Raw genomic sequence first — 22960 nt, 5'->3', positions numbered from 1 at the left:
AGCTGCAAACAAGGCAGGTGACATATCTGATGAACTATTGCTCTAGCCCTTCAAATACTTTCAATCACCATGCCAGAAGATAGTCAAAGTGCTCTGGAAGGACTTTGGGGCCACGTCCTGGTCCCAAACTACTGGGCATGGGGGGACTGTATGTCACTGGGAAGCAAACCAGGACTCCCACAAGCAAAGGCACTTGACCTATCTCTCTGCTCAGCCCTGTAGCATCTTTAAACAAGTCATTAATCACAGAGTTCTAAGGGATGCTCATACTCCAAGAGGAATCCCCTGTCCCACTAGGTCAAAAGGGGACAGAAAAGAGCGATCCTGGCACTGGAGCCATAGTAGAGTGGGTAAGGAGCTTGTCTTGCATGCAACTGGCCCAGGTTCAATCTCTGGCACCCCACATGGAACCCTACACACAGTCAGGGGTAATTATTGATTTCAGAGCCAGGAGTAAGCCCTGAGCACCACCAGGTGTGGCCCCCAAAGGGAAAAAAATCAGAAAAGAGCAATCCTGCTATCACTCAGGTATCTGGGGCCGACCTAGGGGTGAGCACCAGCTCTCACCTCTGTGGAAGCAGAAGGGGGGGGGGCAGGTGAGTCTGGGACACTCTGGGATGTGTTTATGCTCTCCACTCACCTGCTGCTCCTCTGGGTTCTGACCTGCTAGGAAGCCTGAGTCCCAGGAAGCTGAGGCCTCCAAGGTCCAGCAGTTCTGCTGCAGGAAGATGACTTTCCTGCATGGCTTTGGTTTTCGGAGAGGAGCCAGCAAGGCAGTTTCTTCACCACAAAACCACGTGTGACCACTAACTTCCGACAGGTAGTGGCAGGGATCAACGGGAAAGCCTCACACACACAAACTATCTGCCTACCACTTAAACTACACATCCTGGGCCTAATATTTCTTTTCCTCGTGAATAGTTTCAAATACACAGAAGTTCAGAGAATAGTATAATAAACCACTTCTTCATCTGATTCACCATTTCAAAATTCTGCCTTTTTTGTCTCGTGATTCTCACTTGTGTTTGCTTTTGCCAAAATATTTGAAATCAGAGAGGTTGGGGGCTGGAGCAATAGCCCAAAGGGTAGGGCATTTGCCTTGCATGCGGCCAACCTGGGTTCGATTCCCAGCATCCCATATGGTCCCCTGAGCACTGCCAGGAGAGATTCCTGAGTGCAGAGCCAGGAGTAACCCCTGTGCATCTCTCTCTCTCTCTCTCTCTCTCTCTCTCTCTCTCTCTCTCTCTCTCTCTCTCTCTCTCTCTCTCTCTCTCTTTCTCTCTCTGTTTCTTAAGCACCATACCTGGTGGTGCTCAAAATTTACTCCTAGCCCTGTGCTCCTATGGAGTGCTGGGGATTCGAGCCCTTGAGCCCTTGTGGAGTCCTTGTTAGCCTTGTACAAAGCAAGTGCCTTTTACTGTACTGTCTCTCCAGCTCCCAGCTGGGATGTCCCTGAACACAAGAGTTCACTCTTAAAGTAGGGCTTTGTCAAGGGGTCAGTTGGCCCTGCCCAGGGGGTTGTTTAGTCTTAGAGGCCACTGCTGTCTCCCTTCCATTCTCTTCCTGCTGTCCCTTGTTCAGCTGCAGGAGCTCAGAGCATCATCCGGCCATCCTGGTCCCTCTCGGCGTGGGCTGGGGTCCCGGGTTTCCCAGCCCCTTTCAGAGGTAACAAAGCCCCCATTCTCTGGGCACAGCTGGGCCCATATAGAGGCCCTGACCCTCCCTCACTCTCCCAACACCATCCACCCCCCAGCGTCCGGAGGACCCAGGTGCCTGCCTCCTCAGTCCCCACCCCCAAGCCTGGGAAAGTAGGGGGACAGCTGTTCACTGGCCAGTCCAGTTAGGGACAACATGGTCTCAGCAAAGATCTGGGAAACTGGGCGCAAGAACTCAGAGGGGAGACTCGGGGTTTCGGCAGCTTGGGTCACTGCCTCCACTTTGGCATAACTGGAAAACAGGAGAAGGGAGACTGGAGGGCAGGGGGGCCAGAAGGGCGGAGCCTGGAGGGGGGGGCAGCTGGGCTGCAGGGGAGGTGGGGGGAACGCCCTTTGCTCTCTTCTCTCCACCTGAAGGACTGAGGCTCTGGCAGAAACTGGCCTGTGGCCCAGAGACAATTTTTTAGTCCCTATCAGTCATTTCCCTGCTGGCTTCCCTGGACAGTGACCTCACCCCTGTGGGTCCTGGTCTCCTTGTCCAGAAGACACTGAGGTTACCAGGGACTTTTCCATGACTGGGTCAGGAGGTTCTACTAAAATCTGACCTTCCTCCTTCCTGCTTCCATTGATCCTTCTCCCTTTTAGCCCCAGGATACCATTCTGAGCCTTAAAGGGAAAGGACTCCAGTTTAACATCCCCCAACCCCACCTTCCCACCCCCCATCCCCCCCAGTCAAGTGAAAAGAATGTAGGTGTTGGGGCCAGAGTGATAGCACAGCAGGTAGGGTATTTGCCTTGTACAGGGTCTACCTGGGTTCGATTCCCAGCATCCCAATGGTCCCCCAAGCACTGCCAGGAGTAATTCCTGAATGCAGAGCCAGGAGGAACCCCTGAGCATTGCTGGGTGTGACCCAAAAAGAAAGAAAGAAAGAAAAAAGAAGAAGAATGTAGGTGTCATGACCACAGGCAAAACAAAGTCCTGATCTCCAGCTGTCACTTCAAAGCACAGGTTAGATTTCAGTATTGCTTTTGGGGCCAGGGACCCTCTCAGGTGGTGATTTTGGGCTGGCAACCCGTCCTTGTGATATTTGGCCAACCAGGCCAGGGTTCAACTCACGCCTCCAAGGATGGGGTGCTGCTCAGATTTTCAGATTTTATCATGTATGCGCATGCTGGGATGGAACCTCGATCATATGCATAAGCCCTAACCCCTGTGCGCTCTGTCCAAGCCCTTTGACTGGAAATGCTAAAAGCCTCAGGCTGTGCTCTTTCCTGCCTCTCTCCCAGAAATACTAGAAAAGAATTCCCCTCTTAGAGACAGTCAGTCCCGTACCAAGAGACAGTAAAACAGGTAGGCCTCTTGTTTTGCTTGTGGCCAAACCAGGTTTGATCCCTGTCACCACACAGGATCCCCAAGTCGCAACAGGAGTGACCCCTGACCGCAGAGCCAGGAGTAAGCCCTGAGCACTGGTAGGTGTGGCCCAGACACCCCCACCAAAAGAAATAATAGGGGCTGGAGAGATTAGTACAGTGGGTAAGACACTTGCCTTTCACATGGCCAACCCAGGTTCAATCCCCAACACCACATATGGTCCCCCAAGTCCTGCCAGGAGCCTGATCACAGAGCCAGGAATAAGCCCTGAGCACTGCCAGGTATGGCCCTCAAATTAATAATGACAATAATAATGATTATAATAATAAATCTTCCTTCCTGGGCTGGAGCGATAGTGCAGCAGGTTGGGCATTTGCCTTGCACACAGCCGACCCGGGTTTAATTCCTCCGCCCCTCTCAGAGAGCCCGGCAAGCTACCGAGAGTATCCCACCCACATGGCAGAGCCTGGCAAGCTACCCGTGGCGTATTCGATATGCCAAAAACAGTAACAAGTCTCACAATGGAGATGTTACTGGTGCCCGCTCAAGCAAATCGATGAGCAACAGGATGACAGTGATACAGTGAATCTTCCTGCCCAGTCTGAGAGTAGCCTACAGACTAGTGGCCCAAGAGCTGCTACGGTTAAGGTGTGCATATATGTGTGCATGTCTGTGCGTGTACACATACGTAAAGATGTTCTAATGAGTGTGATGAGCAAAGGACAGAACCCTAGCCTGAGTGCAACAGACACTGGCCAGAAAGGTGACCATCCCAAGGTTTTGTCTCTGCAAATGGTCCTGTGAGTCGGCCTTGGTGCCTGTGGGCCCCGAGCTGGTTCTCCCCGGGAGCGCCCGGCAGCAGCTGTCTGTGCTCTCGCCCTGTCTGCCTTCCTGCCAGGGCTCTGCCTCTTGGAACAACAGCCCATCTGCTCCCAGCCCTGTCCACCCAGGTGCTATTGACCTTGTTCAAGATTGGACACCTGCTCCCACCCCCACACTCGTAGTCACGAGGGCAGGAGACAGAGAAGGACACTGTCATCCCACATCCAGCAGCTTGGGAGGCGAGAGCTTTGGTTCTAGGCTGGAGAGAAATGGTGAAGGAAAGTGCTTGTCTTGCACGTGGCCTAGCTGGGTCTACCCCGGCACTCTATAGGGACCCTGTCGTCCCTGCCAGGAGTGATCCTTGAGTGCAGAGCCAAGAGGCAGCTCTGAGCCCCGCTGGGTGGAGCCCCCACAAAACAAAATGAAAAGGACCTCTGGAAGTGTTGTTGGGGGGGTCGGGGGGATTGCATTTCAGCCACTGGGCTGTCTGAGCCCTGCACTGCTACAAATCGCCTAGACTGACAGGCACCTGAGCCTGCGTGGGGCCGGCTGGATGCCCACAGCCTGGCAGACTATCCTGGAGCGGGGAGTTTCAGTTTAGGGTTGCTAGGTCTGAGGGGCCACAGGGCGTTCTGAAAGCTCTCCCACTGCTGCCCATATTTGTCCAATGGCTCCATGATATGTCACTGGACGCCATCCCCAGGCCTGATCCAAGTGGACGTTGGGGGCATGGTACGAACCGGATGAACTGAAGTTCTCCTCCCTGGACCGCCCCAGAGCCTTGCTCTAACCCTTCAGTCTGGCTCCCTGTGGGGGGGCGTTCCTTTCCCAGGAGGACCAGCTATGCCACTTGCCGTGGGCCCCTGGGCAGCAGCCAGAATCTGACCTTTAGATCTTCAAGGATTGGCGGGTGGTTTGTGAGCGTCTCAAAGCCCTTGGGAACAAGCATGCAAGGGGAATAAAAGCTGAGCAGGCAGAGGGGCACTGCCCTCTCCACAGGGGCCAGGCTGGAAATCTCACAGAGGCCCACAGGGCACAGCCTCCAGAGAAGCACAGGGCCATGCCTTTAGGCTGCGCTGGCCACAGCAGGCACCCCACCCGAATGGGAATTTTTTGGGTGCTCTTGGAGATCAAAGTCCCTGACAAGCTATCCTTGGCGCCACCACTGACATCCAGGAGAGCTAAGCCGGGCGTCTGGCCGCCCTGCCCGGTGTCTATGCCAGGGGCTCTGCCCCCCTCCCCCCTGGCATCCCAGGCGGGGGAGGAGAAGGAGGGGGCAAGGAGCCTGGGAAAGCGGAGGGAAGCCAGACTCTGGAGCTGGGGAAGGGGTGACATTGGCATTCTGGGCACTCAGGGTTGCCCAGCGGCGCCCAGGACCCGCCCCCTGGCCCCCGCTGCACATTCAGCAGCGACTCCCGGGGCCGCCAAGCCCTCTGGGCTCCCGGCAACGCCTGCTCTCCGCACACTGGCTTGCTGGGCAGTCACGTCCACTCCGCACCACCGCTCGGGCCCTTCGTCTGGCGAGGCCGCGCGGGCCTTTGCTGACCCGGAGCGTCTGCGGTCTCACCTCCATCCCTCGGGCTGCAAAGTCAGCTCCACCTCCGCGCACGCGGGCACCAGCCCACCAGCGCCCCCTGCAGGCCGGCGTTCGGGGCCGCTGCACTCGGGCGCGCCTCCAAAAGCGCTTCCCTTGCCCGTTTTTGGGGGCTGGGGGGCTGTCTCTCCAGGCGTCAAACCGTCGCTTCTCCGCTGCCCGCTTTTCCTCCCCGCGGAGTGGGAGGCCCCGAGCCCGCTGGCCGGGCGCGGCTGCACCCCGGCGTGCGGCTCCCGGGAGCGCCCCCCGCGCGCCCCGAGCGCGAGCGCTCGGCCTCACGCCCCGGAACCATGTCCTACTTCGCGCGCCCTTGTTCCCGCCGCCTCCGCCGGGCACCAGCGGGTCCCGTGACCCTGCCGAGCCCCCCGCGTCTTGGCTTAGGGGGCGGGGGCGGCCCGGGGAAGGGCGGGGCGGGGCGGGGTAGGGGGGGCGAAGAAAGGGGGTTTTGTGCGGCGCCCCGCGGCCCGGCGCCCCCTTCCGAGCGTCCTGCGGGCCCCGCGGTTCCCTGCGCCCGCGCAGTCCCCGCCGCAGTCCCGACTGCAGCCGCAGGACCGCGCCGCGCGCTCAGCCGAGACCCCCGGAGCCGCCTCGAACTTGGCCGAGCCGCACCCCGCCGGCCCCGCCGCCGCTAGGTGAGTGCGACCCTGCGCCCCGGCCGCACGGACCCGGGGTCCGAGCGGGGCAGCCAGGCGGGAGGGTCCGGCCGCCACCCCGCGCCCACCGCCCCGGCTGCCTCGCTCCGACGCCCGCACCCCAGAAGCCCCCCACCAGAGTCCGCCGCTGGGGGCCCTCGCCGGGCGCTTGCAGCCGCCGGGACCCTGACCTTGTGCCGGACAGGGCGGCGGTCCCCGGCGATCCCCCACTCTCTACTTGTGGGGCACACAGCCCTGCTTCTGGGGGGCCACCCCCGCCTCGCCCTCCCGCTGCAGGTGCCGCTACAGCCGGTTCGCCCGCCGCCAGTGCCCTTCCGAGCTGGGTCCCCCAGCTAAGTAAGCTGTCACTTACTCTCCCGTGTGACCTTGGGCAAGTTAGTAGACCTCTGAACCTCACTCGGCTCCCCCGCGGGTGCTAGAACCAACACTGAGCCGCTATCTCCTCGCCGTCCGGGTATGGGTTTGGGTGACAGAGTTCTGAGCCCTGCTGTGGGGGAGTCCTCTCCGAGCCCCACAGCGCTGCCCACGCACGCGGCTCTCCCCAGACCAAGAGATTGGGGCAGTTTCCTTAGCCCGGTGATTATCCACATCCGGAGAGCAGCAGTGAGACGCGGGACTGGGTCCCCACCCGTCCAGGGTGTCCAGCTGGCTTTGCCATGAAGCCCAGCACAAGCCGCTCTTGAATTAGACTTGGAGGAGCTACAGTCGCCCACTGGCGCTCTTGCTAACAGCATTATTAATTGTACTTCCCCAAATAGGACTATTTGTACGCTCAGTGCATGGTCTCCTGCAAGCAACCCCTGTTCACCCGCCTGGCCACTTCTGGGTACATTCATGGAGCCCAGCTGAGAGCTGCCCTCCTGCTGGGCACGAGGCCCTGCCCGCACCCCTGCCCTGCCCACCCCACTGAGAGGTTCCCCAGTTCCTACCACAAGGGCCTGGGTTGCAGTGGTGGGCACTCCTGGCATCTGAGGGTGTGTGAACACACAGACACATATGCATGCATGCACGTGCACACGCGCGCGCGCGCGCGTGCACACACACACACACACACACACACACACAGAGTTTCTGCTTCCCGGCGACCAGGGTGTCAGGTCTGTGGAGGAGACCATGTCCAGGGCAGGCAGGCAGGAGGGAACGTGGGGGAGAGTTTGGTGGAATGGAGAAGCCAGAGCTGGAAGGCAGCTGAGGGGCAGGGAGAGGAGAGGGTGGCGGGGCTGGGAAGGGAGAGGCAGAGGATGTATCCAGGAGCCGGACAGAGCCAGGGCTGGGACCCAGGGCCCTGAGTCTGCTGCAGGACTAGGGGACATCTCCAGGACTCAGGGATGAGGCCCAAGCTTGGTGTGGCTGGTCAGGGGGTGGGGGACAGTCTGGGTTTCTCACCGCGGCCGTGAGAACCAGGGCATCTGTCAGCCCCCTGGACAGTGAGCGCAGTCCGTGTCCCTAGCAGCCAGGCCTGCCTCTGTCCCCAACTGCCTGGTCTTCACCCAGAGGTGATAGGGTGGGCCTGGAGTCAGTCTCAGAGGGGCCCCAACTATGTGGGTTTCTGGGGCGTCTGTGGCAGGGCTGGGAGCCAGGTCTGTGAGTCGTTCCAGCTCCAGCCCCGAGAGAGCGGAGGGGGGGGGGCCCAGGAAGGGCCTGGCTCCCGACGTGGCACAGCTCAGCTGCAGGGCACAGCGTCTCCCCAGGCCCCTGCGGCCACTTCTACCCCAGCCCCTGGAAACAGCACCCCAGGCCCACCTTGCCCAGAACTGAACTCAGCACCACTGGCCTGTGCCCACCCTCAGGTCCTCCCTCTCCAAAGCCAAAGGGAGGCCCTGGGCATGCAGCTCCTGCCAACTCCTCTGGGTCTGCAGTCTCTGGCTCCATGGAAATAAGGCCCCAGCCAGACTGGAGGAGAGAGGGGACACTGTGGAGGGGGGCATCTTTCAGGGGCAGGGAGGAGGAGACATCTGTGGCTTAGGCTCCGGAAGGGGTGCGACATGTATGAAAGCAGAGCTCAAGAGACCAAGAGACCAGGAAAAGTGGACACTGAATAGGTGGGAATGGGCCTTTTGTCTGGGAAGTCCTGCCTGTCGTCTAACCTTTGCCCCTCTTGCTGCACCAATGCCCCATCTCCATGCTCTTCTTGAATCCAGCCTGGTTCTTGACAGTGATGTGGGACATGAGCTCTTTAGTCTCCTTGTCTGGGGACACCCTGGCCTGGTGCCTGACCTGGCTTTTACCTGTGTCCCATGCCTCAATGCCTCACCTCCCCCTTCTGAGAGGATGAGTGACCCTTTGAGATCTGTAGAGAAAACTTCTGCTTCCAGAGCTCCCGTAAGCGACTATCGGCCAAGGGCAGGAGGGAGGTGCCCACAAACTTATTCTCATCCCCCCACCCACTCCTCAGCCCCACGGCTGGGGTGGAGGATGGGAGAGGCTGGACAGTGGCCAGGCAGCAGAGACAGGAGCTTTGTCCCGGCGGGTTTCTGAGCCAGCAGATCCGGTGGGAAAGCCCGTGCCAGGCAGAAAGGAAAGACTGGGAGGGAGAAGGGGAAAGGCAGCCAAGGGAGGGGGGAGGGTGAAGAGTTTCCCCTCTCAATGGTGCTGGGGTAGGTCGGGGGAGGTGAGGGGGGGTTGGGCTGCAGAGAAGAGCATGGCCCTGCTTCAGTAAGGGGACCTTCCTGGAGGAGGTCGAAGCGGGAGAGTGCTCAGGGAGGAAGGGACAGGAAGGGGAGGTTGGCGGCAGGCGGGGCTCTGGATGAGGGACAGAGTGAGGCTCGGGAGGGCTGAGGAAAAAAGAATCCACCTTTCATGCTCCAAGCATCTACTGAGCACCTAGTGTGTGCCTGTGTGTGCAGGTTAACACTCAAAGCACATGGCCTGTAGGGTGTTGCGAATGGTGCTATTATTATTATTATTATTATTATTATTATTATTATTATTATTATTACATACTTGAGGGGACACATCCAGCTACTCTCAGAGTTTATTCTGGCTTGGCACTCAGGAATCAATCCCCCCCTTTTTTTTTTCTTTTTGGGTCACACCCGGCCATGCACAGGGGTTACTCCTGGCTCATGCACTCAGGAATTACTTACTCCTGGTGGTGCTCAGGAGTTGATATGGGGTGCTGGGAATTGAACCTCGGTCAGCCGCGTGCAAGGCAAACGCCTTACCCGCTGTACTGTTGCTTCAGCCCCAGGAATCAATCCCTCTTGGCAGGGCTGGGGGACTATAGGTAGTGCTGAGAGGGGAACCCACCTCAACTGCAAGCAAGGCAGGCACCTGCCCACCACACTTTCTCTCTTCAGCTATTATTATTATTATTGTATATGACTGGTGCCAGGGATTGATCCCAGGAACTCCCACATATGATGCTCTTTTACAAGTGAGCAAAGGCCCAGAGTGGGTAAGAGACCCTCCTCATGTCACACAGTGAGTGGCCACAATCGAGTTCTGGCTCTAAGGGAGAATTCCTGGGCTAGGAGATGAGTCCCTGGGAGCGATGAGTTTTCGGGATGAGGAGGTGTGAGGGCCTTGACCGGGGTGGACATCTAGCAGGCTGAGCTGGAGGTGCAGACAGCCCTGGTCCTTTCCCCAGGTCTGCCCAGCACCTTGCGGCATGGCCCCAGGGCTCCTGTGCCTGCTGGCCGCACTGGCCCTGGCCCCGCTCCCTGCCGCCTTCACTGACACACTGGAAGACAGCTCAGGTAAGGACACACTCAGGCTACTGCTTCTGCCCTCCACACCTCCCCTGTGATAGGGGCCCAGACACCCCCTCCTGCCCAGGGGCCTGGGGGACAACAGTGGGAGAAGTGTGGGGAAGAGGGGGGCGTCCAGAACTGAGGATGCGCTCTGGGCACCGGTAGGAGTAGGCTTGGGGAGACCTGGGATCCAGGCTGAGTCTGGATAAAAGATGCAGGTGTAGGTGAAGGGACCTACGGGTCTGGGGGCAGAACTAGAGCAGTGGACCCCAGGAGTGGAGAGAGGAGTCTGGGATGGGGACACCCAGCGGGACGATGGAGGAGTTCCTGGGGGACGACACTGGGAAACATAAGTGTGCGTGTGTGTTGTGTGTGTGTGTGTGTGTGTGTGTGTGTGTGTGTGTGTGTGTGTGCAGACACTGCCGGGGCATCCGGCTACAGCCTGTGCCCCTCCCCGCAGAGGACCGCGCGTTCCGCGTGCGCATCGCCGGCCCTGCGCCGCTGCGGGGTGTGCTGGGCGGCGCCCTCACCATCCCGTGCCACGTGCACGTCCTGCGTCCGTCCACCGGCCGCCCGGCCCCGGGCCTGCCGCGGGTCAAGTGGACGTTCCTGACGGGCGGCCGCGAGGCCGAGGTGCTGGTGGCGCGCGGACTGCGCGTGAAGGTGAGCGAGGCCTACCGCTTCCGCGTGGCGCTGCCCGCCTACCCCGCGTCCCTCACCGACGTCTCCCTGGTGCTGAGCGAGCTGCGGCCCAATGACTCGGGCATCTACCGCTGCGAGGTCCAGCACGGCATCGACGACAGCAGCGACGCCGTGGAGGTCAAGGTCAAAGGTGAGCACCCGGAGCTGCAGGAAGAGCCGTGGGGGAGGGGGTCGCAGGGGTGTCCAGGCTGCAGGGAGGGATGGGGAGGGGAGGGGCGCCCCCAGATGCGGGAAGAGCCGTGGGTGGGTTGGAGGGGTGCTCCAGGCTGCGGGAAAGCCATGGGGGGAAGGGCGCCCCCTGGCTGCGGGGCAGGGGGGTCTGGGGGAGGGACGCCCCCAAACCTCCAGGCCTGCAGGAGGGGCGCGCAGCTGCGCCTTCAGGCTGGCTTCCCCGCCCCTCCTCCCGCAGGGGTGGTCTTCCTCTACCGCGAGGGCTCCGCGCGCTACGCCTTCTCCTTCCCCGCGGCGCAGGAGGCCTGCTCCCGCATCGGAGCCCGCATCGCCACCCCGGAGCAGTTGTACGCCGCCTATCTGGGGGGCTACGAGCAGTGCGATGCTGGCTGGCTGGCCGACCAGACCGTCAGGTGCGCGGGCTCCGGTGCGCCCTCCGGTGGCGGAGAGCGATCTGCCAGGGGCTGCCCGTGGCCTCGCCCTGACATGGGGTTCCCTGCCTCTGGGGAATGCAGTCGGCCTTGGGGAGGTAGTGGGGCGGTGGTGAGGGCGAGGTCTTGGCAGAGGAGGGAGGAATAGCCTTTGGAGTGGGTGGGGGCCCCCAGGGGGAGGGCATAACTGTGTTGGGGCACAGTTGTCACTGAGAAGAGCCACAGGGACAAGTCCTAGGGGACATCTGGGCTCTGTCCCCAGGTACCCCATCCAGACCCCACGAGAGGCCTGTTACGGAGACATGGACGGTTTCCCTGGAGTCCGCAACTACGGGCTGGTGGACCCCCAAGACCTCTATGATGTCTACTGCTATGCTGAGGACCTAAATGGTGAGTGGGGGTGCAGGACCCTCCTGTATTAAGGGAGCTGCCGGGCCAGCAGGTCTCCCCCAGGATCTCCCTCCAGCACTCCCAGAGGACGTTCCTGCCAAAAGCTTCAGACTGAGTTTGCAGGAGGGTTTTGGCAGCACGCAGGGCACAGGGGACTTTGCCTTGGAAATCTGTGCCAACCATGCTTGGGGGGCAGTGCTCAGACCCGGCAAGTCTGGGGCTACCCAGGTTCACAGCCCTGGCAGCACTCAGGGAGCACTAGGACCACAGCAGGCAGTGCTGGCAGCTGTTTGGGCTGTGACGTTTGCTGGTCGCTGAGCTTCTTAGCATCTCTGGACCTCAGTCGGGGTGTTGGTTTGCTTGTTTTGTTGGGGGGCCACACCTGGCAGTCCTCGGGGCTTATTCCTGGCTCTGAGCTCAGGATCACTCCTGACAGGGCTCAGAGGACTATCGGGGGTGCCCAGAATCAAACCCAGGTTGGCCACGTGCAAGGCAAGTGCCCTGCATGCTGGACTATCACTCTGGCCCCTCTGTTTTCCCTTGTTTTGCAGAAATGGGGGGTGGGGGGCCATCTTACCAGCTGCAGGCTCTCTCTGGGCTTAGGTTCACTGACCCCATGTCTCAGATGGGACACTGAGGTCCTGAGAAGTCCCCAACGCTCCTTTTTCACCCCCTCCCAGGAGAGCTGTTCCTGGGGGCACCTGAGGACAAGCTGACGCTGGAGGAGGCGCGCGCATACTGCCGGGAGCGGGGCGCAGAGATCGCCACCACGGGCCAGCTGTACGCAGCCTGGGATGACGGCCTGGACCGCTGCAGCCCGGGCTGGCTGGCTGACGGCAGCGTGCGCTACCCCATCGTCACGCCCAGCCAGCGCTGTGGCGGGGGCCTGCCGGGGGTCAAGACGCTCTTCCTCTTCCCCAACCAGACTGGCTTCCCCAACAAGCACAGCCGCTACAACGTCTACTGCTTCCGAGGTGAGCCGCCCCCACCCTGGCGGACTCCCAGCCTGACGTCCCATGTCTTCCTGGCTTCCCTTGGACCACTTCCGCTTATACCTCCACCGTATGCCTGAAGGAGTCCCTGGTGACACTCAGCTGGTCACCTAGGGTTCTAACTCTCATCTTGTTGGCCGGCTTGGGCTCGGGGGCTTCTCTGCCTCCCTCACCCGCAGCCCCTGCCCCCTGTCCCCCAGTTCCGAAGTGTCCCTCTCACACTGGGCCGGCCATTCAGCAGAGCAGAGCTCCTAGTTGACTGATACTCTCTGGGCTGCCAGCGACAGCTCCAGGGAACCAAGTGTCCTCCAGATCCCTCGGAAGGGTTTCCAGAATCTTCTGCTCGGAGAGAGAAGAACTTTAATTGCCAGCTATTGATAAACCATAATCCCACTCCACCCTTCAGGCAGGGAGAAGGTCCTTAAGGACAGTCGGGGGAGGGGTCAGCAGTCCAGGGCAGGAAGTGTGTGAGGCGGGAGAGCCGGGGTAATTGACTGCCCCGTCCCTGTCCCCACGGTGAGCTCCCAGATCTGGTCCATGGGAGGGGAAGACACAGTCTCCTCTGGGAGTTCCTAGGTCAGTGGAGGGGGGGCATGGTTTCTGCCCTACAAGCTCAGTCGGAGGGAGGGTCAGACACCTTATCCCAGCTGGAGAGATGGAGAAAAGAGCAAACCCTCCTCAAAAAACAAAAACAAAAACAAAAAAAAACAGCTTCCCTTCCCTTCTCGTCCATCCGGACGCATCTCCCAATACTTTGGCCTGGAGCCGGGAAGGCACAGGGAGTGAAATCAGAGGAAGAGCCACCCATGGGCCAGGGAGGGCGAGGGGGTTGATTGTCCTGGCACTGCATCTGTGCTCTGGCCCCACTCCAGGGAGAAGTGACACCACGGAACCCGGAGCAGAGGAGAAGCCGGGTGCCAGTGGCGGGGAGCAGCTGGGGGACGGGGACAGACAAGGGCACAGGTGGCCTGTCTGGCACACACGAGGCTCCTGGGAGCAGGCGCTGAGGGCAGGACGCCGTGTCCCTTCTCCCAGGTGGCTGAGCACAGACGGGCTGCCAGGCTGTTCTCAGCCCAGTGTAGCTGCTGTTTCCTTGGTTTTCTGCTTGCGGCGCCTCCCCCAGAGACAAGGTGCCCCTGCTAAGTCCGGCTGTGTTGGGGAGCCAGGCCCCTCTTTGCCTTCTTGCCCCACCAGGAACCTCCCTTGGGGGCTCTCTCAGCCCCTCCATGGCAGGGGTCCCCAAGACCCCAACAGTCCCTGCGCAGCCCAGGGGCTCAAGGTTCTGAGGCCAGTGCCTGTGCCTTGTCTCTGCCTGCCCTCCCAGGGAATGTCTCCTGGGCACCTGCTGTCTCCCCACCAGTGCCTCTTTTTTTGTTTGTTTGTTTGTATTTTTTTTCTTTTTGGGTCACACCCGGCAATGCACAGAGGTTACTCCTGGTTCTACACTCAGGAATTACCCCTGGCAGTGCTCAGGGGACCATATGGGATGCTGGGATTCGAACCTGGGTCGGCCGCGTGCAAGGCAAATGCACTACCCGCTGTGCTATCGCTCCAGCCCTTTGTTTCCAGGACAAAACTTGGCAGGACACAAAGTGGCTGCCTGATTAAGGCTCAAGGACTGAGGGACAAAGTCCCGGGGTGCCCCTAGTACCTGTGAGCACCCCACAAAGAAGATGGGGGAGAATTGCACGAGCCCCAAACCTCTGCCAAGGCTGACCTCAGCCCTCCTGTGTGGCCGAGGCCTGGGAGGGCTCAACCTCCCAGACATTTTCCTTCTTCCACAGACTCTGCCCAGCCCTCTGCCCTCCCAGAGGCACCCAGCCTGGACCCTGACGCTCTGGAGACTATTATCACTGTGACCGAGACCCTGAAGGAGCTGCAGCTGCCCCCGGAGGCCATGGAGAGTGAATCCCGTGGCGCCATCTACTCCATCCCCATCCCCGAGGACGGGGCAGGTGGGAGCTCCACCCTGGAAGACCCAGCAGAGGCCCCGAGAACTGTCCTGGGTAAGGCGGTGCCTAGCAGGGACCGGCCAGCCCTTCCTGGGCAGCTCAGGGGGGTCCGGCCATCTCTCAGGGCCCTTCCCAACCTTCACCCTCTCAGCAAATTCCACTCCCAGCTCGCTAGGCCTGGAGATGCTTAGACTAAGGGGCTGGCCCCTGGGAACAAGGGGCTTCTGTTTGGAGGGAAGGTGGTCCTTCCTCTCCCTCTGTTTTACAAGATAGGCTAGAGAAGTTTAAATTATTTTGGAGTGGGGACTCTATCCAGGTGTGCTCAGGGATCATTCCTTGTGGGGCCCCGGGGACCCCGAGGTTGAGCATGTGGCAGGCAGGCTTCTTCCCCTCTGTGCTGGCTCTCCGGCCTGGGGCCAATAACAGCTCAGCGTCTTCTCAGCCTTGATGTTGAATGATGGCCAAGGAACGCTGCTATTGTGGGTCTGAGGCTCTTTGCTCGCCCCCACACCTCCCCGCCAGCACCTGCCTCCCAGGCCCCTCACTCTTCTCTCGCATGTCCTTCTCTCCTGGCCCAGCGGCCACAGTGGCCGCGGTGCCCGCTGTCCCTGGTGCTGAACTCTCTCTTCTTTGCCCAGAATTTGAAAGTCAATCCCTGGCACCTCCCACGGGGTCTTCAGAAGAGGAAGGCCGCGCTCTCGAGGACGAAGAGGAGTACAAGGAGGAAGAGGAGGACGTGGAGGACGAGGCTTTGTGGGCCTGGCCTGGGGACCCCAGCAGCCCGGACCCCAGGGTCCCCGTTCCCACCAAGCAGCCCCCCGAGGAGTGGCGGTCCCAGGCTTCCCTGCCAACCAGGGCCAGGGCAACTTTCCAGCCCGGCGCCTCACCACCTCCTAGCCGACAGCCAGAGACGGAGCCCCCGAGGGTCCTGGGACCACCCCTGGCGGTCCTGCCCACGCCCAGGAGGGGGAACCTGGCCTCCCCGGCGCCTTCCACCCCAGCTGGGGCTAGCGAGGGGGTGCAGGCGGGTGCTCCTGAGCTGTCTGGGCTCCCCAGAGGAGAGGGTGAAGAGGCAGGAAGCTCCGAGGACGCCACGCAGGCCCCTGAGGGTGCCAGTGAGCTGGAGGGCCCCTCTGAAGAGAATACTGAAAGGACAGTCCCGGCAGGGAGCAACGGGCAAACCCAACCGGTGCTGCCCACGGACAGCGGCAGCCGGGGTGGAGCGGCCGTGGCCCCCTCGTCAGGTAACTTTGTCCAGGGCTCCGCCTCCCTCTCCGCTCTCCTCCTCCTCCTGCCCCTGAAACTCTGGGCCGCCTGGCCCGAGGCCCTTTAACCCGCTCTGGCCCCTTCTCGCCTGTCCTCTGTCCTCTCTGTCCCACTGGCCACCCGCCACAGGCCCTCCTTCTGGATCTTCTGCCCTGTGACTTCCAATTTGCCAGCTCTCCGGCCCCCCATCCCTCGGCACAGCCCCCCCCCAGGCTCTCCAGTATCTGAGATCACAGGCCTGTCTCTGTGTCCGTCTCCCACCCTGCACTCACTGCACATCGGTTCCCGGGGCTCCGGCCCAGACCCATCTCCTGCGGCTTCCTCCCCGCTGCCATGTCCCATCCCCACAGCTGCCCCTCATGGATATTGGGGAAGTCTGGGGTCCCATCCCCACCCCTCAACCTCTGGGGTCTGGAAGAGCCCTTATGCCCCACAGAGCCTTAAGCGACTACTTCTGTGAAGTATTTTTTTCCGACTGTTTCATGGAAAACAAGCCTTGGAAATAAATCTATTAAACCACTTTATAACAGAACCTCTGGCCCCCTCTGTCTGCAGCCGCAGCGCTTTGCCCTTGGCCTTCCACGGGCGTGCATCGGGGGCTACTCTCGGATGCTTCTCTGTCACACCCCCACCTCACGCCTCTCTGCCTGTCTTTGTCTCTTTGCCTCTTCCCTGTTCATTCGCAGTCAGCATTTCTCCTGTCCGGTGGTCTAACAGCCCCCCACTTTGCCCTCATTCCACGCTTCTCAGAATGGCCTGCCAAGCCCCCAGCCATGTATGATACATGACCCGAGAGAAGGCATTGCCCCTCACCCGACCTGCGGGAGCCCCGAGCTTGTGGCTCCTTATTCCTTGGCGGGGGGACACCTCAGTGGCCTGGAGGGCAGATGCACCTGTATTGCGTCTGTTTCTGGTCCAGGCAGTGGTGATGGAGACGTTGCTTAGCCTAGAGGTGCACCCCCCGCATCCCTGTGCCTCAGTGCCACCATCTCTTCAGAGGGCCAACTCTAACTCCCCCACCCCCATCGCCCACAGTCCCGCCCCCACTAACCCCTCACTAATGATCACCCCCAGTCTCTGGAAAGGATGGTTTCACCTTCCCCTGGCTCAAAATATCTCAGATCCTGGAGCTGCAGACACAGTGGGGAGGCAGATGGCCTTGGAGAGGGAAGCAATGGGGTGTCAGGTTCTGGGGTCCGAGATAAGCCCCACCTACACAGAGAAGGTTGAGCTTCCCAGGGGAGCTCTGGAGAAGGCTGGGTCCTCCCTCCAGTCCTACGACCTCCTGTTGTCACCGGAGCCTGCACCCTGGATTGGCAACCTGCCCAGCCTGGGCTGGGAGTGAAAGCTTGTGAGAGTCTCCGGGAGGGAGCAGAGTGGGCCGCAGGTGTTGCTGGGAAGAGAGCAGCATTACAAATGCCTGTTTGATTTGGGGGCCACCACCACCTGGTGGTGCTTGGGGTCCATCCCTGGCTCTGTACTCAGGGGTCACTCCCAGCATGCAGCAGTGGTGGAGCCTGAACCTGTGCTCAGCCCCTTGAGCTGTCCCCCTGCCCACCTTCCCGGGGGCCGAGGCAGAGGGCCTCTGGTCTGCTCTTGCTGCAGAATGAGGACAGGCTTCCTGTGTGCACAGCAGCTGGCCCCAGAGAGAGGCAGGGCGGAAGGTGCCAAGAGTCAGTTCGCTCCATGCGAATCATCCTGGTCCTGGTTCTGCCACCTGCACCCAGGGGAGTGGAATCTAGGACCCGTGACTGGGGATCTGTGTCTGTCTCCCACACCACAGTTAGAGAGTGGTGAGGACGGCAGGAAGAGCTGGAAAGGGGGGCGGGTAGGGCTCAGAACTTCCGTGGGGCCTGGTGCAGAATGGGTTAAATAAAAGACTTCCCCCTCACTCTGCAGGGTTGTGCAGTGGGGAGCACCTGCCAACCTCAGCTTGAAAGAAGCTCTTGGCAGGAGGGAGATGATTCTGGAAGTGGGACTGGAACAGCTGATTGACTTTCACCCCAAAACAGCCAGGCCAACCCAGAGGGTTTCTCTGAATCGACTCCAGCCTCAGCAGACCTGGGGCCAGAGTGAAGCATTATGGGTCTTGGCCTTGTCTGGGGGGTGGATGGTGCAGAAAGGGCCCTGCTGAGGGAGGGTCCGAACGCCCGGCCTAAGGGCTCTGACCTCACTGCCGCTCAGGCGCTACCTCCCCTTGGGTTAACCCAACAGGAAAGGTCAGATTCTGGCAACACACTCCAGCACTCAAGGACAAACATGTCCCCTTCCAGGACCGAGGGAGTCCAGAGGAGGTCACATGGCCCAGCCAGATGGAACTGGCTCCATATAACAGATTGCAGGCCTTCCGGGGAGGGTGTTAGTCTAAGCCGACTGCCTGGAGGAGGGGCCCCAGATGGGTAGGCGGGATTTCTAGACTGAGGAACCTGCTGAGGCCGAAGCGGGGAAGTGGCCCTAGTGAAGAGGATGAGTCTGAGGTGATAAGAAAGAGAGACAAAGCAGTTGAGTGGTATTGAGAGAAAGTGGGGATGGGGTGCACTGGACTGAGAGCTCCTTAGCTTCGTCCCTGGCATGGCAGGGGAAGGAGGGAGGATTTCTGGAGCTGACTGCCTCGAGGACAGAAGGACAATGGTCAGCTCCCACCAGACCACCCCAATAGCAGGTCCTAGAAGCAGTAAAGGGCAGGTCACCCCTCGTGGTACACTGGGGACCTCCTCTCCTGTCCACCACACATCGGTCTATTCAGGACTGTGCTGCAGGCGGGGAGAGGATGGGGGAGTCGCTTGCCTTGCACTTGGCTGACCCATGTTCAATCCTCGGCATTGCAAAGGAGCCCCATAGGAGTGATCTCTGAGCACAGAGCCAGGAGTCAGCCCTTTGCATTGCCAGGGCTGGCCCAACTCCCCTCCCCACCAAAGGAAACTGCTGAGGGCTGTCTCAGCCCAGACCTAGAGAGGAAAGGATGCCCAGTGCCATGCACTGACAAACAAGCTCCTGCTCCAGTAGGGGGCGTCCTGAGTCCCCTCATCCCCAGACAGCTGAGGCTGCCTGGGGAGAGTATTAACAGGCCCTGGGCTGGGCCAGGGGGAAGCTGGGCAGTGAGGGATTCTGGGGTAGACACAGGACTGAGACGTCTCCCAGGACAAGGGGCAGGGCTGGGGTTTGTACTGGTCCCAGAGGGCTCAGCCTGCCCCCTCCCTTTGTTTTCTCTCCCCGCCCCTTCAGGTGACTGTGTCCCCAGCCCCTGCCACAATGGTGGTACATGCTTGGAGGAGGATGAGGGGGTCCGCTGCTTATGCCTGCCTGGCTATGGGGGGCACCTGTGCGATGTTGGTGAGTGTGAGGAGGGCGGGCTGGGGGGCACGGGAAGCCTGCAGAGAGGCTCCTGAGCAGAGGGCACCCTGGGCTAAGTCTCTTCATGAATGAACGGGCCCCTCTGGGGCATATACCACCCCCTCTGAGCCAACCTCAATTTCAGCCGTTAAGTGGGACCGCAAGCATACTTGGGTCTCTGGAGTGTGTACACGCGTGCGTGTGCGTGCGTGTCTGCGTGTGTGTGTGTCTGTGTGTGTGTACTCCACTCCTGGCCCCAGTAGAATCCCCCCTGACCAACCTTCCAGACAGCTCTGGCCCAAACTGGAGAGGACTGGCCTTGCCCTCCAGTCCTGAAATTGATCCGCCCTCTTGTATAACCCCGCCCCTCCGATTCTGATCCCGCCCACTCCTGCCCGACCCCACCCACTCTTGTCTGCCCCCGCCCCTCCTCCATACTCCTAGTCTGACCCCGCCCGCTCTCCCACAACCCCGCCCACTCATTTGGCCCCACCCCTTACCCTGACCACGCCTACCCCTGTCTGGCCCTGCCTCCTGTCTGGCCCCGCCCTCCGACCCCAGGCCCTGCTCCGGCCCTGGGCGCCCGGGAGCCCTCCCAACTGCGCGTGGAAGGGTCCCGGTCCTTCCCTGAACACCTGGCTCCTCCGGGTTCCCGGATTCTCCGAGCTCAGTGGCCCGCTCTTCTGTGCTCCAGGCCTCCGTTCCTGCAGCCCCGGCTGGGACGCCTTCCAGGGCGCCTGCTACAAGCACTTTTCCACGCGGCGGAGTTGGGAGGAGGCGGAGAGCCAGTGCCGGCTGCACGGCGCGCACCTGACCAGCATCAGCACGCCCGAGGAGCAGGACTTCATCAACAGTGGGCTGGGGCCGGGCGGGGCGACCGGTGGTCTGCTCTCAGCACACGCTCATGCCCTCGCTAGCCAATCGAGGATTCGCGGAGTGTCATTCACTTTGTGTTCTAGACTCCAGACCCTCCTTACTTGGTTTCCCGCATTCATGCATGCATTCATTCACTTTCCCGTCTCTCTCCCTCCGCTCCCCCTGCCACGCCCTCGCTCCGCACGTGGCCAGGGAGCTTCGGGCAGGGGAGGGCTGAGTTCGCGTGGCTTATCAGGTGGCTCCGGGCCCCTGTCCCTCAGCTTCCCCGGCTCTGCCGCCGCCGAGAGCGTTTAAGCTTTTTCCCGGAGTTTCCCTTTTCTTCTTCCCTCAATCCCATACCTCGGCTTCCTTCCGCTCCCTGCGGAGGTTGAAGGGAGAAGAAACGTGGGCTGTGCGGGGTCGGGGTGCGGGCGCTTCGGACTTCGGCTGCTGTGCCCACAGTAGCCCGGCGCGGGGGGATGCCGCCACCTGCTGGCCGCGGAGCTTACTGCACCTGGCGTGACCTCTGCGGTTCTTCCCAGATCGATACCGCGAGTACCAGTGGATCGGACTCAACGACAGGATCATCGAAGGCGATTTCCTGTGGTCAGATGGAGTACCCCTGGTGAGACGCCCCGCTGCCCCCCTCTGTCTTGGAAGCATGTCTGCCCTGGCCCCGGGTCTCCGTCTCCTTTTTCTGACTCCTTCCCTTAGCCCTGCCACAACTTCTCTGAGATGCTTCCTTCTATTATCACTAGCTCTTTCCTTTCTTTTATTTTGTGTTTTTTTTTTGGGGGGGATTTTGTTGTTGTTGTTGGGGGGCCACACCCAGTGATACTCAGGGCTTACTCGTGCTCAGGGATCACACCTGGAGGGGCTCAGGGGACCACAAGGGGTGCCAGGGATCAAATGTGTGCAAAGCAAGAGATTTACACGCTGTACTGGTTCTGTTTTTGTTTAATTTTGGGGCCACACCCAGTGATGCTCTGGACTTACCTCTGGTGAGGGCTTACTCCTGGTTCTGCTCTTAGGGATCATTCCAGGCAGTGCTTAAGGAACCATTTGGGGTGCCAGGGATTAAACATGGGTTAGCCACACACAAGGCAAGTGACTTACTCTGCTATTTCTTGGCCCTGCTTTGCTCTTTTTTTTTTTCTCATTATTCCCTCAAAGTCCCTTGCCTCTTCTCCCCTGCACGGGGCATCCCCTATCACTCAATCCTATCTCCCGGTGCTTCATGATTCCTTTTCTGACCCTCCCCCCACCCCCGAGCCCCTGCCTGAGTGTCCCTTTGAGGTTCCTCATCACTTCCTCCCTCCTCTGGCAGCTTTATGAGAACTGGAACCCTGGGCAGCCCGATAGCTACTTCCTGTCCGGCGAGAACTGTGTGGTCATGGTGTGGCATGATGAGGGCCAGTGGAGTGACGTGCCCTGCAACTACCACCTGTCCTACACCTGCAAGATGGGGCTGGGTGAGGGCTGGGGGATAATGGAAGGTGACCGGGAGAGCTGACATGTATGTGGCTCAGTGGGTACAGTGCTCCAACAGCATTCTGGGGGGTGTTCTTTGGAGTGACACCCCAGCGGTACTCCTGGCTCTGTGCTCAGGGGTCATTCCTGGCAGGCCACAGGGGACCATATGGGGTGCCAGAGATGGAACCTGAGTTAGTCGTGTGCAAGGGAGCGCCCTCCCTACCTCCTGTACCATGGCCCTGGACCCTTGTTTTTCTTTAACGGCAGTTTAGCTCATGCATCACCTCTTCACCCCAATGCTGGGACCACCAACCCAGAGTCAGGCTCCCTGACTGTGTCCCCTCACCTGCAGTGTCCTGTGGGCCGCCCCCAGAGCTGCCCCTTGCCCTCGTCTTCGGCCGCCCGCAGCTGCGCTACGAGGTGGACACGGTGCTGCGTTACCAGTGCCGGGAGGGGCTGGCGCAGCGCAACCTGCCGCTGATCCGCTGCCAGGAGGACGGGCACTGGGAGACGCCCCAGATCTCCTGCGTGCCACGCAGGCCTGCGAGTGCCAGCAGGAGAGCGGTAGGTGCCCCCACGGAGCCCAGGGCCTGGTCCCCTGCTGCAGTCATGGCTGGCCTTGGGATTGTCCTGGGCACCGTCCCTCTTGTGGGGGAAAGGGAAGGAAGCAGGTGGGGCTGCTGTCTGGGGACATGCACATTCTCCAGCTCCTCTTTTCCTTCTGGACTGGCGGGGGGCAGGGGGGCCACCTGTAGCAGTGCCCAATGGCTACTCGGGCTCAGTACTCAACACAGTGCTCCCAGGGATGGCTTGAACCTGGGTCACCCATATGCAAAGCCTGTGCACTAGGCCTCTGAGCTCCCTCTGGCCTAACTCTGCGTTCTTACAGGTTGAACCAGGGCAAGTGTTTTGATGAGGTTGGGGGCCGAGGAGCAAGAAGTACAGAGGGTGGGTTCTGGGGAGAATAGGGCATAGCCCGCACGGAGGCTGAGTTGTGTGTGTGTGTGTGTGTGTGTGTGTGTGTGTATGTCTCTTCCCCAGGCCCGATCACTGCCCCCTTTCAAGACCCCAGAAGTCCAGCAGAGGAGGCCACTGGGGTTCTGGAAGGTGCTGCTGACCCCTCCTTCCCGTTTGGCTATGAGGCCCTGGGGGTGAAGTGTGGACTGGCGCAGGGATGCCTAGCCTGCTTCTCCCGAGCCCTTCCTGGAACCCGTGCTCTTCCCATGCAAGAAGTGACAGTCTGACGGGGGAGCTGGAGTCCAGACTGCAGTACTTGCTGGGCTTCTGGGAATATCTGGGCCCTTCCCCCTTCCCTGGGACATCAGGTTTTCCCCCCGGGATCTGAGTAAGTCCAGAAGTGCCTCAACCGCCCTCTTCTTGCCAGCCGCTGTGCTGCTGTGCCCACCCTGTCTCCATTTTTCAAGAAGAGCATGTCAGACCCGCAGGAAATAAAGCTGCATTTGAGCCCAAAAGAGTCGGATGCATCCTTCAGGGCTTGGCCAGACAGCATCTCCGCAGAGCTCCTCCGTGCGTATCAGCGGCAGTGTCTATCACTGCAACAGTGCCTGGCAGAGAAAAGGAGCTGAAGAACCCCGACAGGGATCCCCT

General features: G+C 60.5%; 2 protein-coding genes across 2 annotated transcripts in view; one reads left to right on the top strand and one right to left on the bottom strand.

The window, feature by feature from the left end:
* Positions 1-6570, bottom strand: part of LOC101539287 (G patch domain-containing protein 4) — a 29642-nt gene extending 23072 nt beyond the window's left edge. The window contains exon 1 of the mRNA XM_055140136.1: positions 6448-6570. The gene's annotated coding sequence lies outside the window, so the exon portion shown is untranslated. The remainder of the gene's footprint in view (positions 1-6447) is intronic.
* On the top strand, positions 5865-22846 carry BCAN (brevican). Its single transcript, XM_055140135.1, has 14 exons — positions 5865-6074; positions 9685-9793; positions 10248-10619; positions 10899-11073; positions 11354-11481; positions 12162-12455; positions 14258-14479; positions 15064-15669; positions 18917-19024; positions 19719-19877; positions 20422-20504; positions 21207-21351; positions 21705-21916; positions 22394-22846. Exons 2-14 carry the CDS (start codon positions 9706-9708, stop codon positions 22505-22507), a joined length of 2706 nt encoding a protein of 901 aa, XP_054996110.1. The 5' UTR covers positions 5865-6074; positions 9685-9705; the 3' UTR covers positions 22508-22846.
* The last annotated feature ends 114 nt before the right edge of the window (positions 22847-22960 follow it).

Source organism: Sorex araneus, chromosome 5 (assembly GCF_027595985.1).
Source record: "Sorex araneus isolate mSorAra2 chromosome 5, mSorAra2.pri, whole genome shotgun sequence".
NCBI lineage: Eukaryota > Metazoa > Chordata > Mammalia > Eulipotyphla > Soricidae > Sorex > Sorex araneus.
Note: the sequence above shows the minus strand (reverse complement) of the source record. Positions and strands in the feature narration are given on the sequence as shown.

Excerpts from the sequence above, each read along its gene's own strand:
- BCAN (XM_055140135.1), top strand. The coding sequence starts at position 9,706 with ATGGCCCCAGGGCTCCTGTGCCTGCTGGCCGCACTGGCCCTGGCCCCG. Across the intron at positions 15,670-18,916 it reads GGCCGTGGCCCCCTCGTCAG|GTGACTGTGTCCCCAGCCCC; the intron begins GTAACTTTGTCC and ends CCGCCCCTTCAG. Across the intron at positions 21,917-22,393 it reads CGAGTGCCAGCAGGAGAGCG|GCCCGATCACTGCCCCCTTT; the intron begins GTAGGTGCCCCC and ends TCTCTTCCCCAG.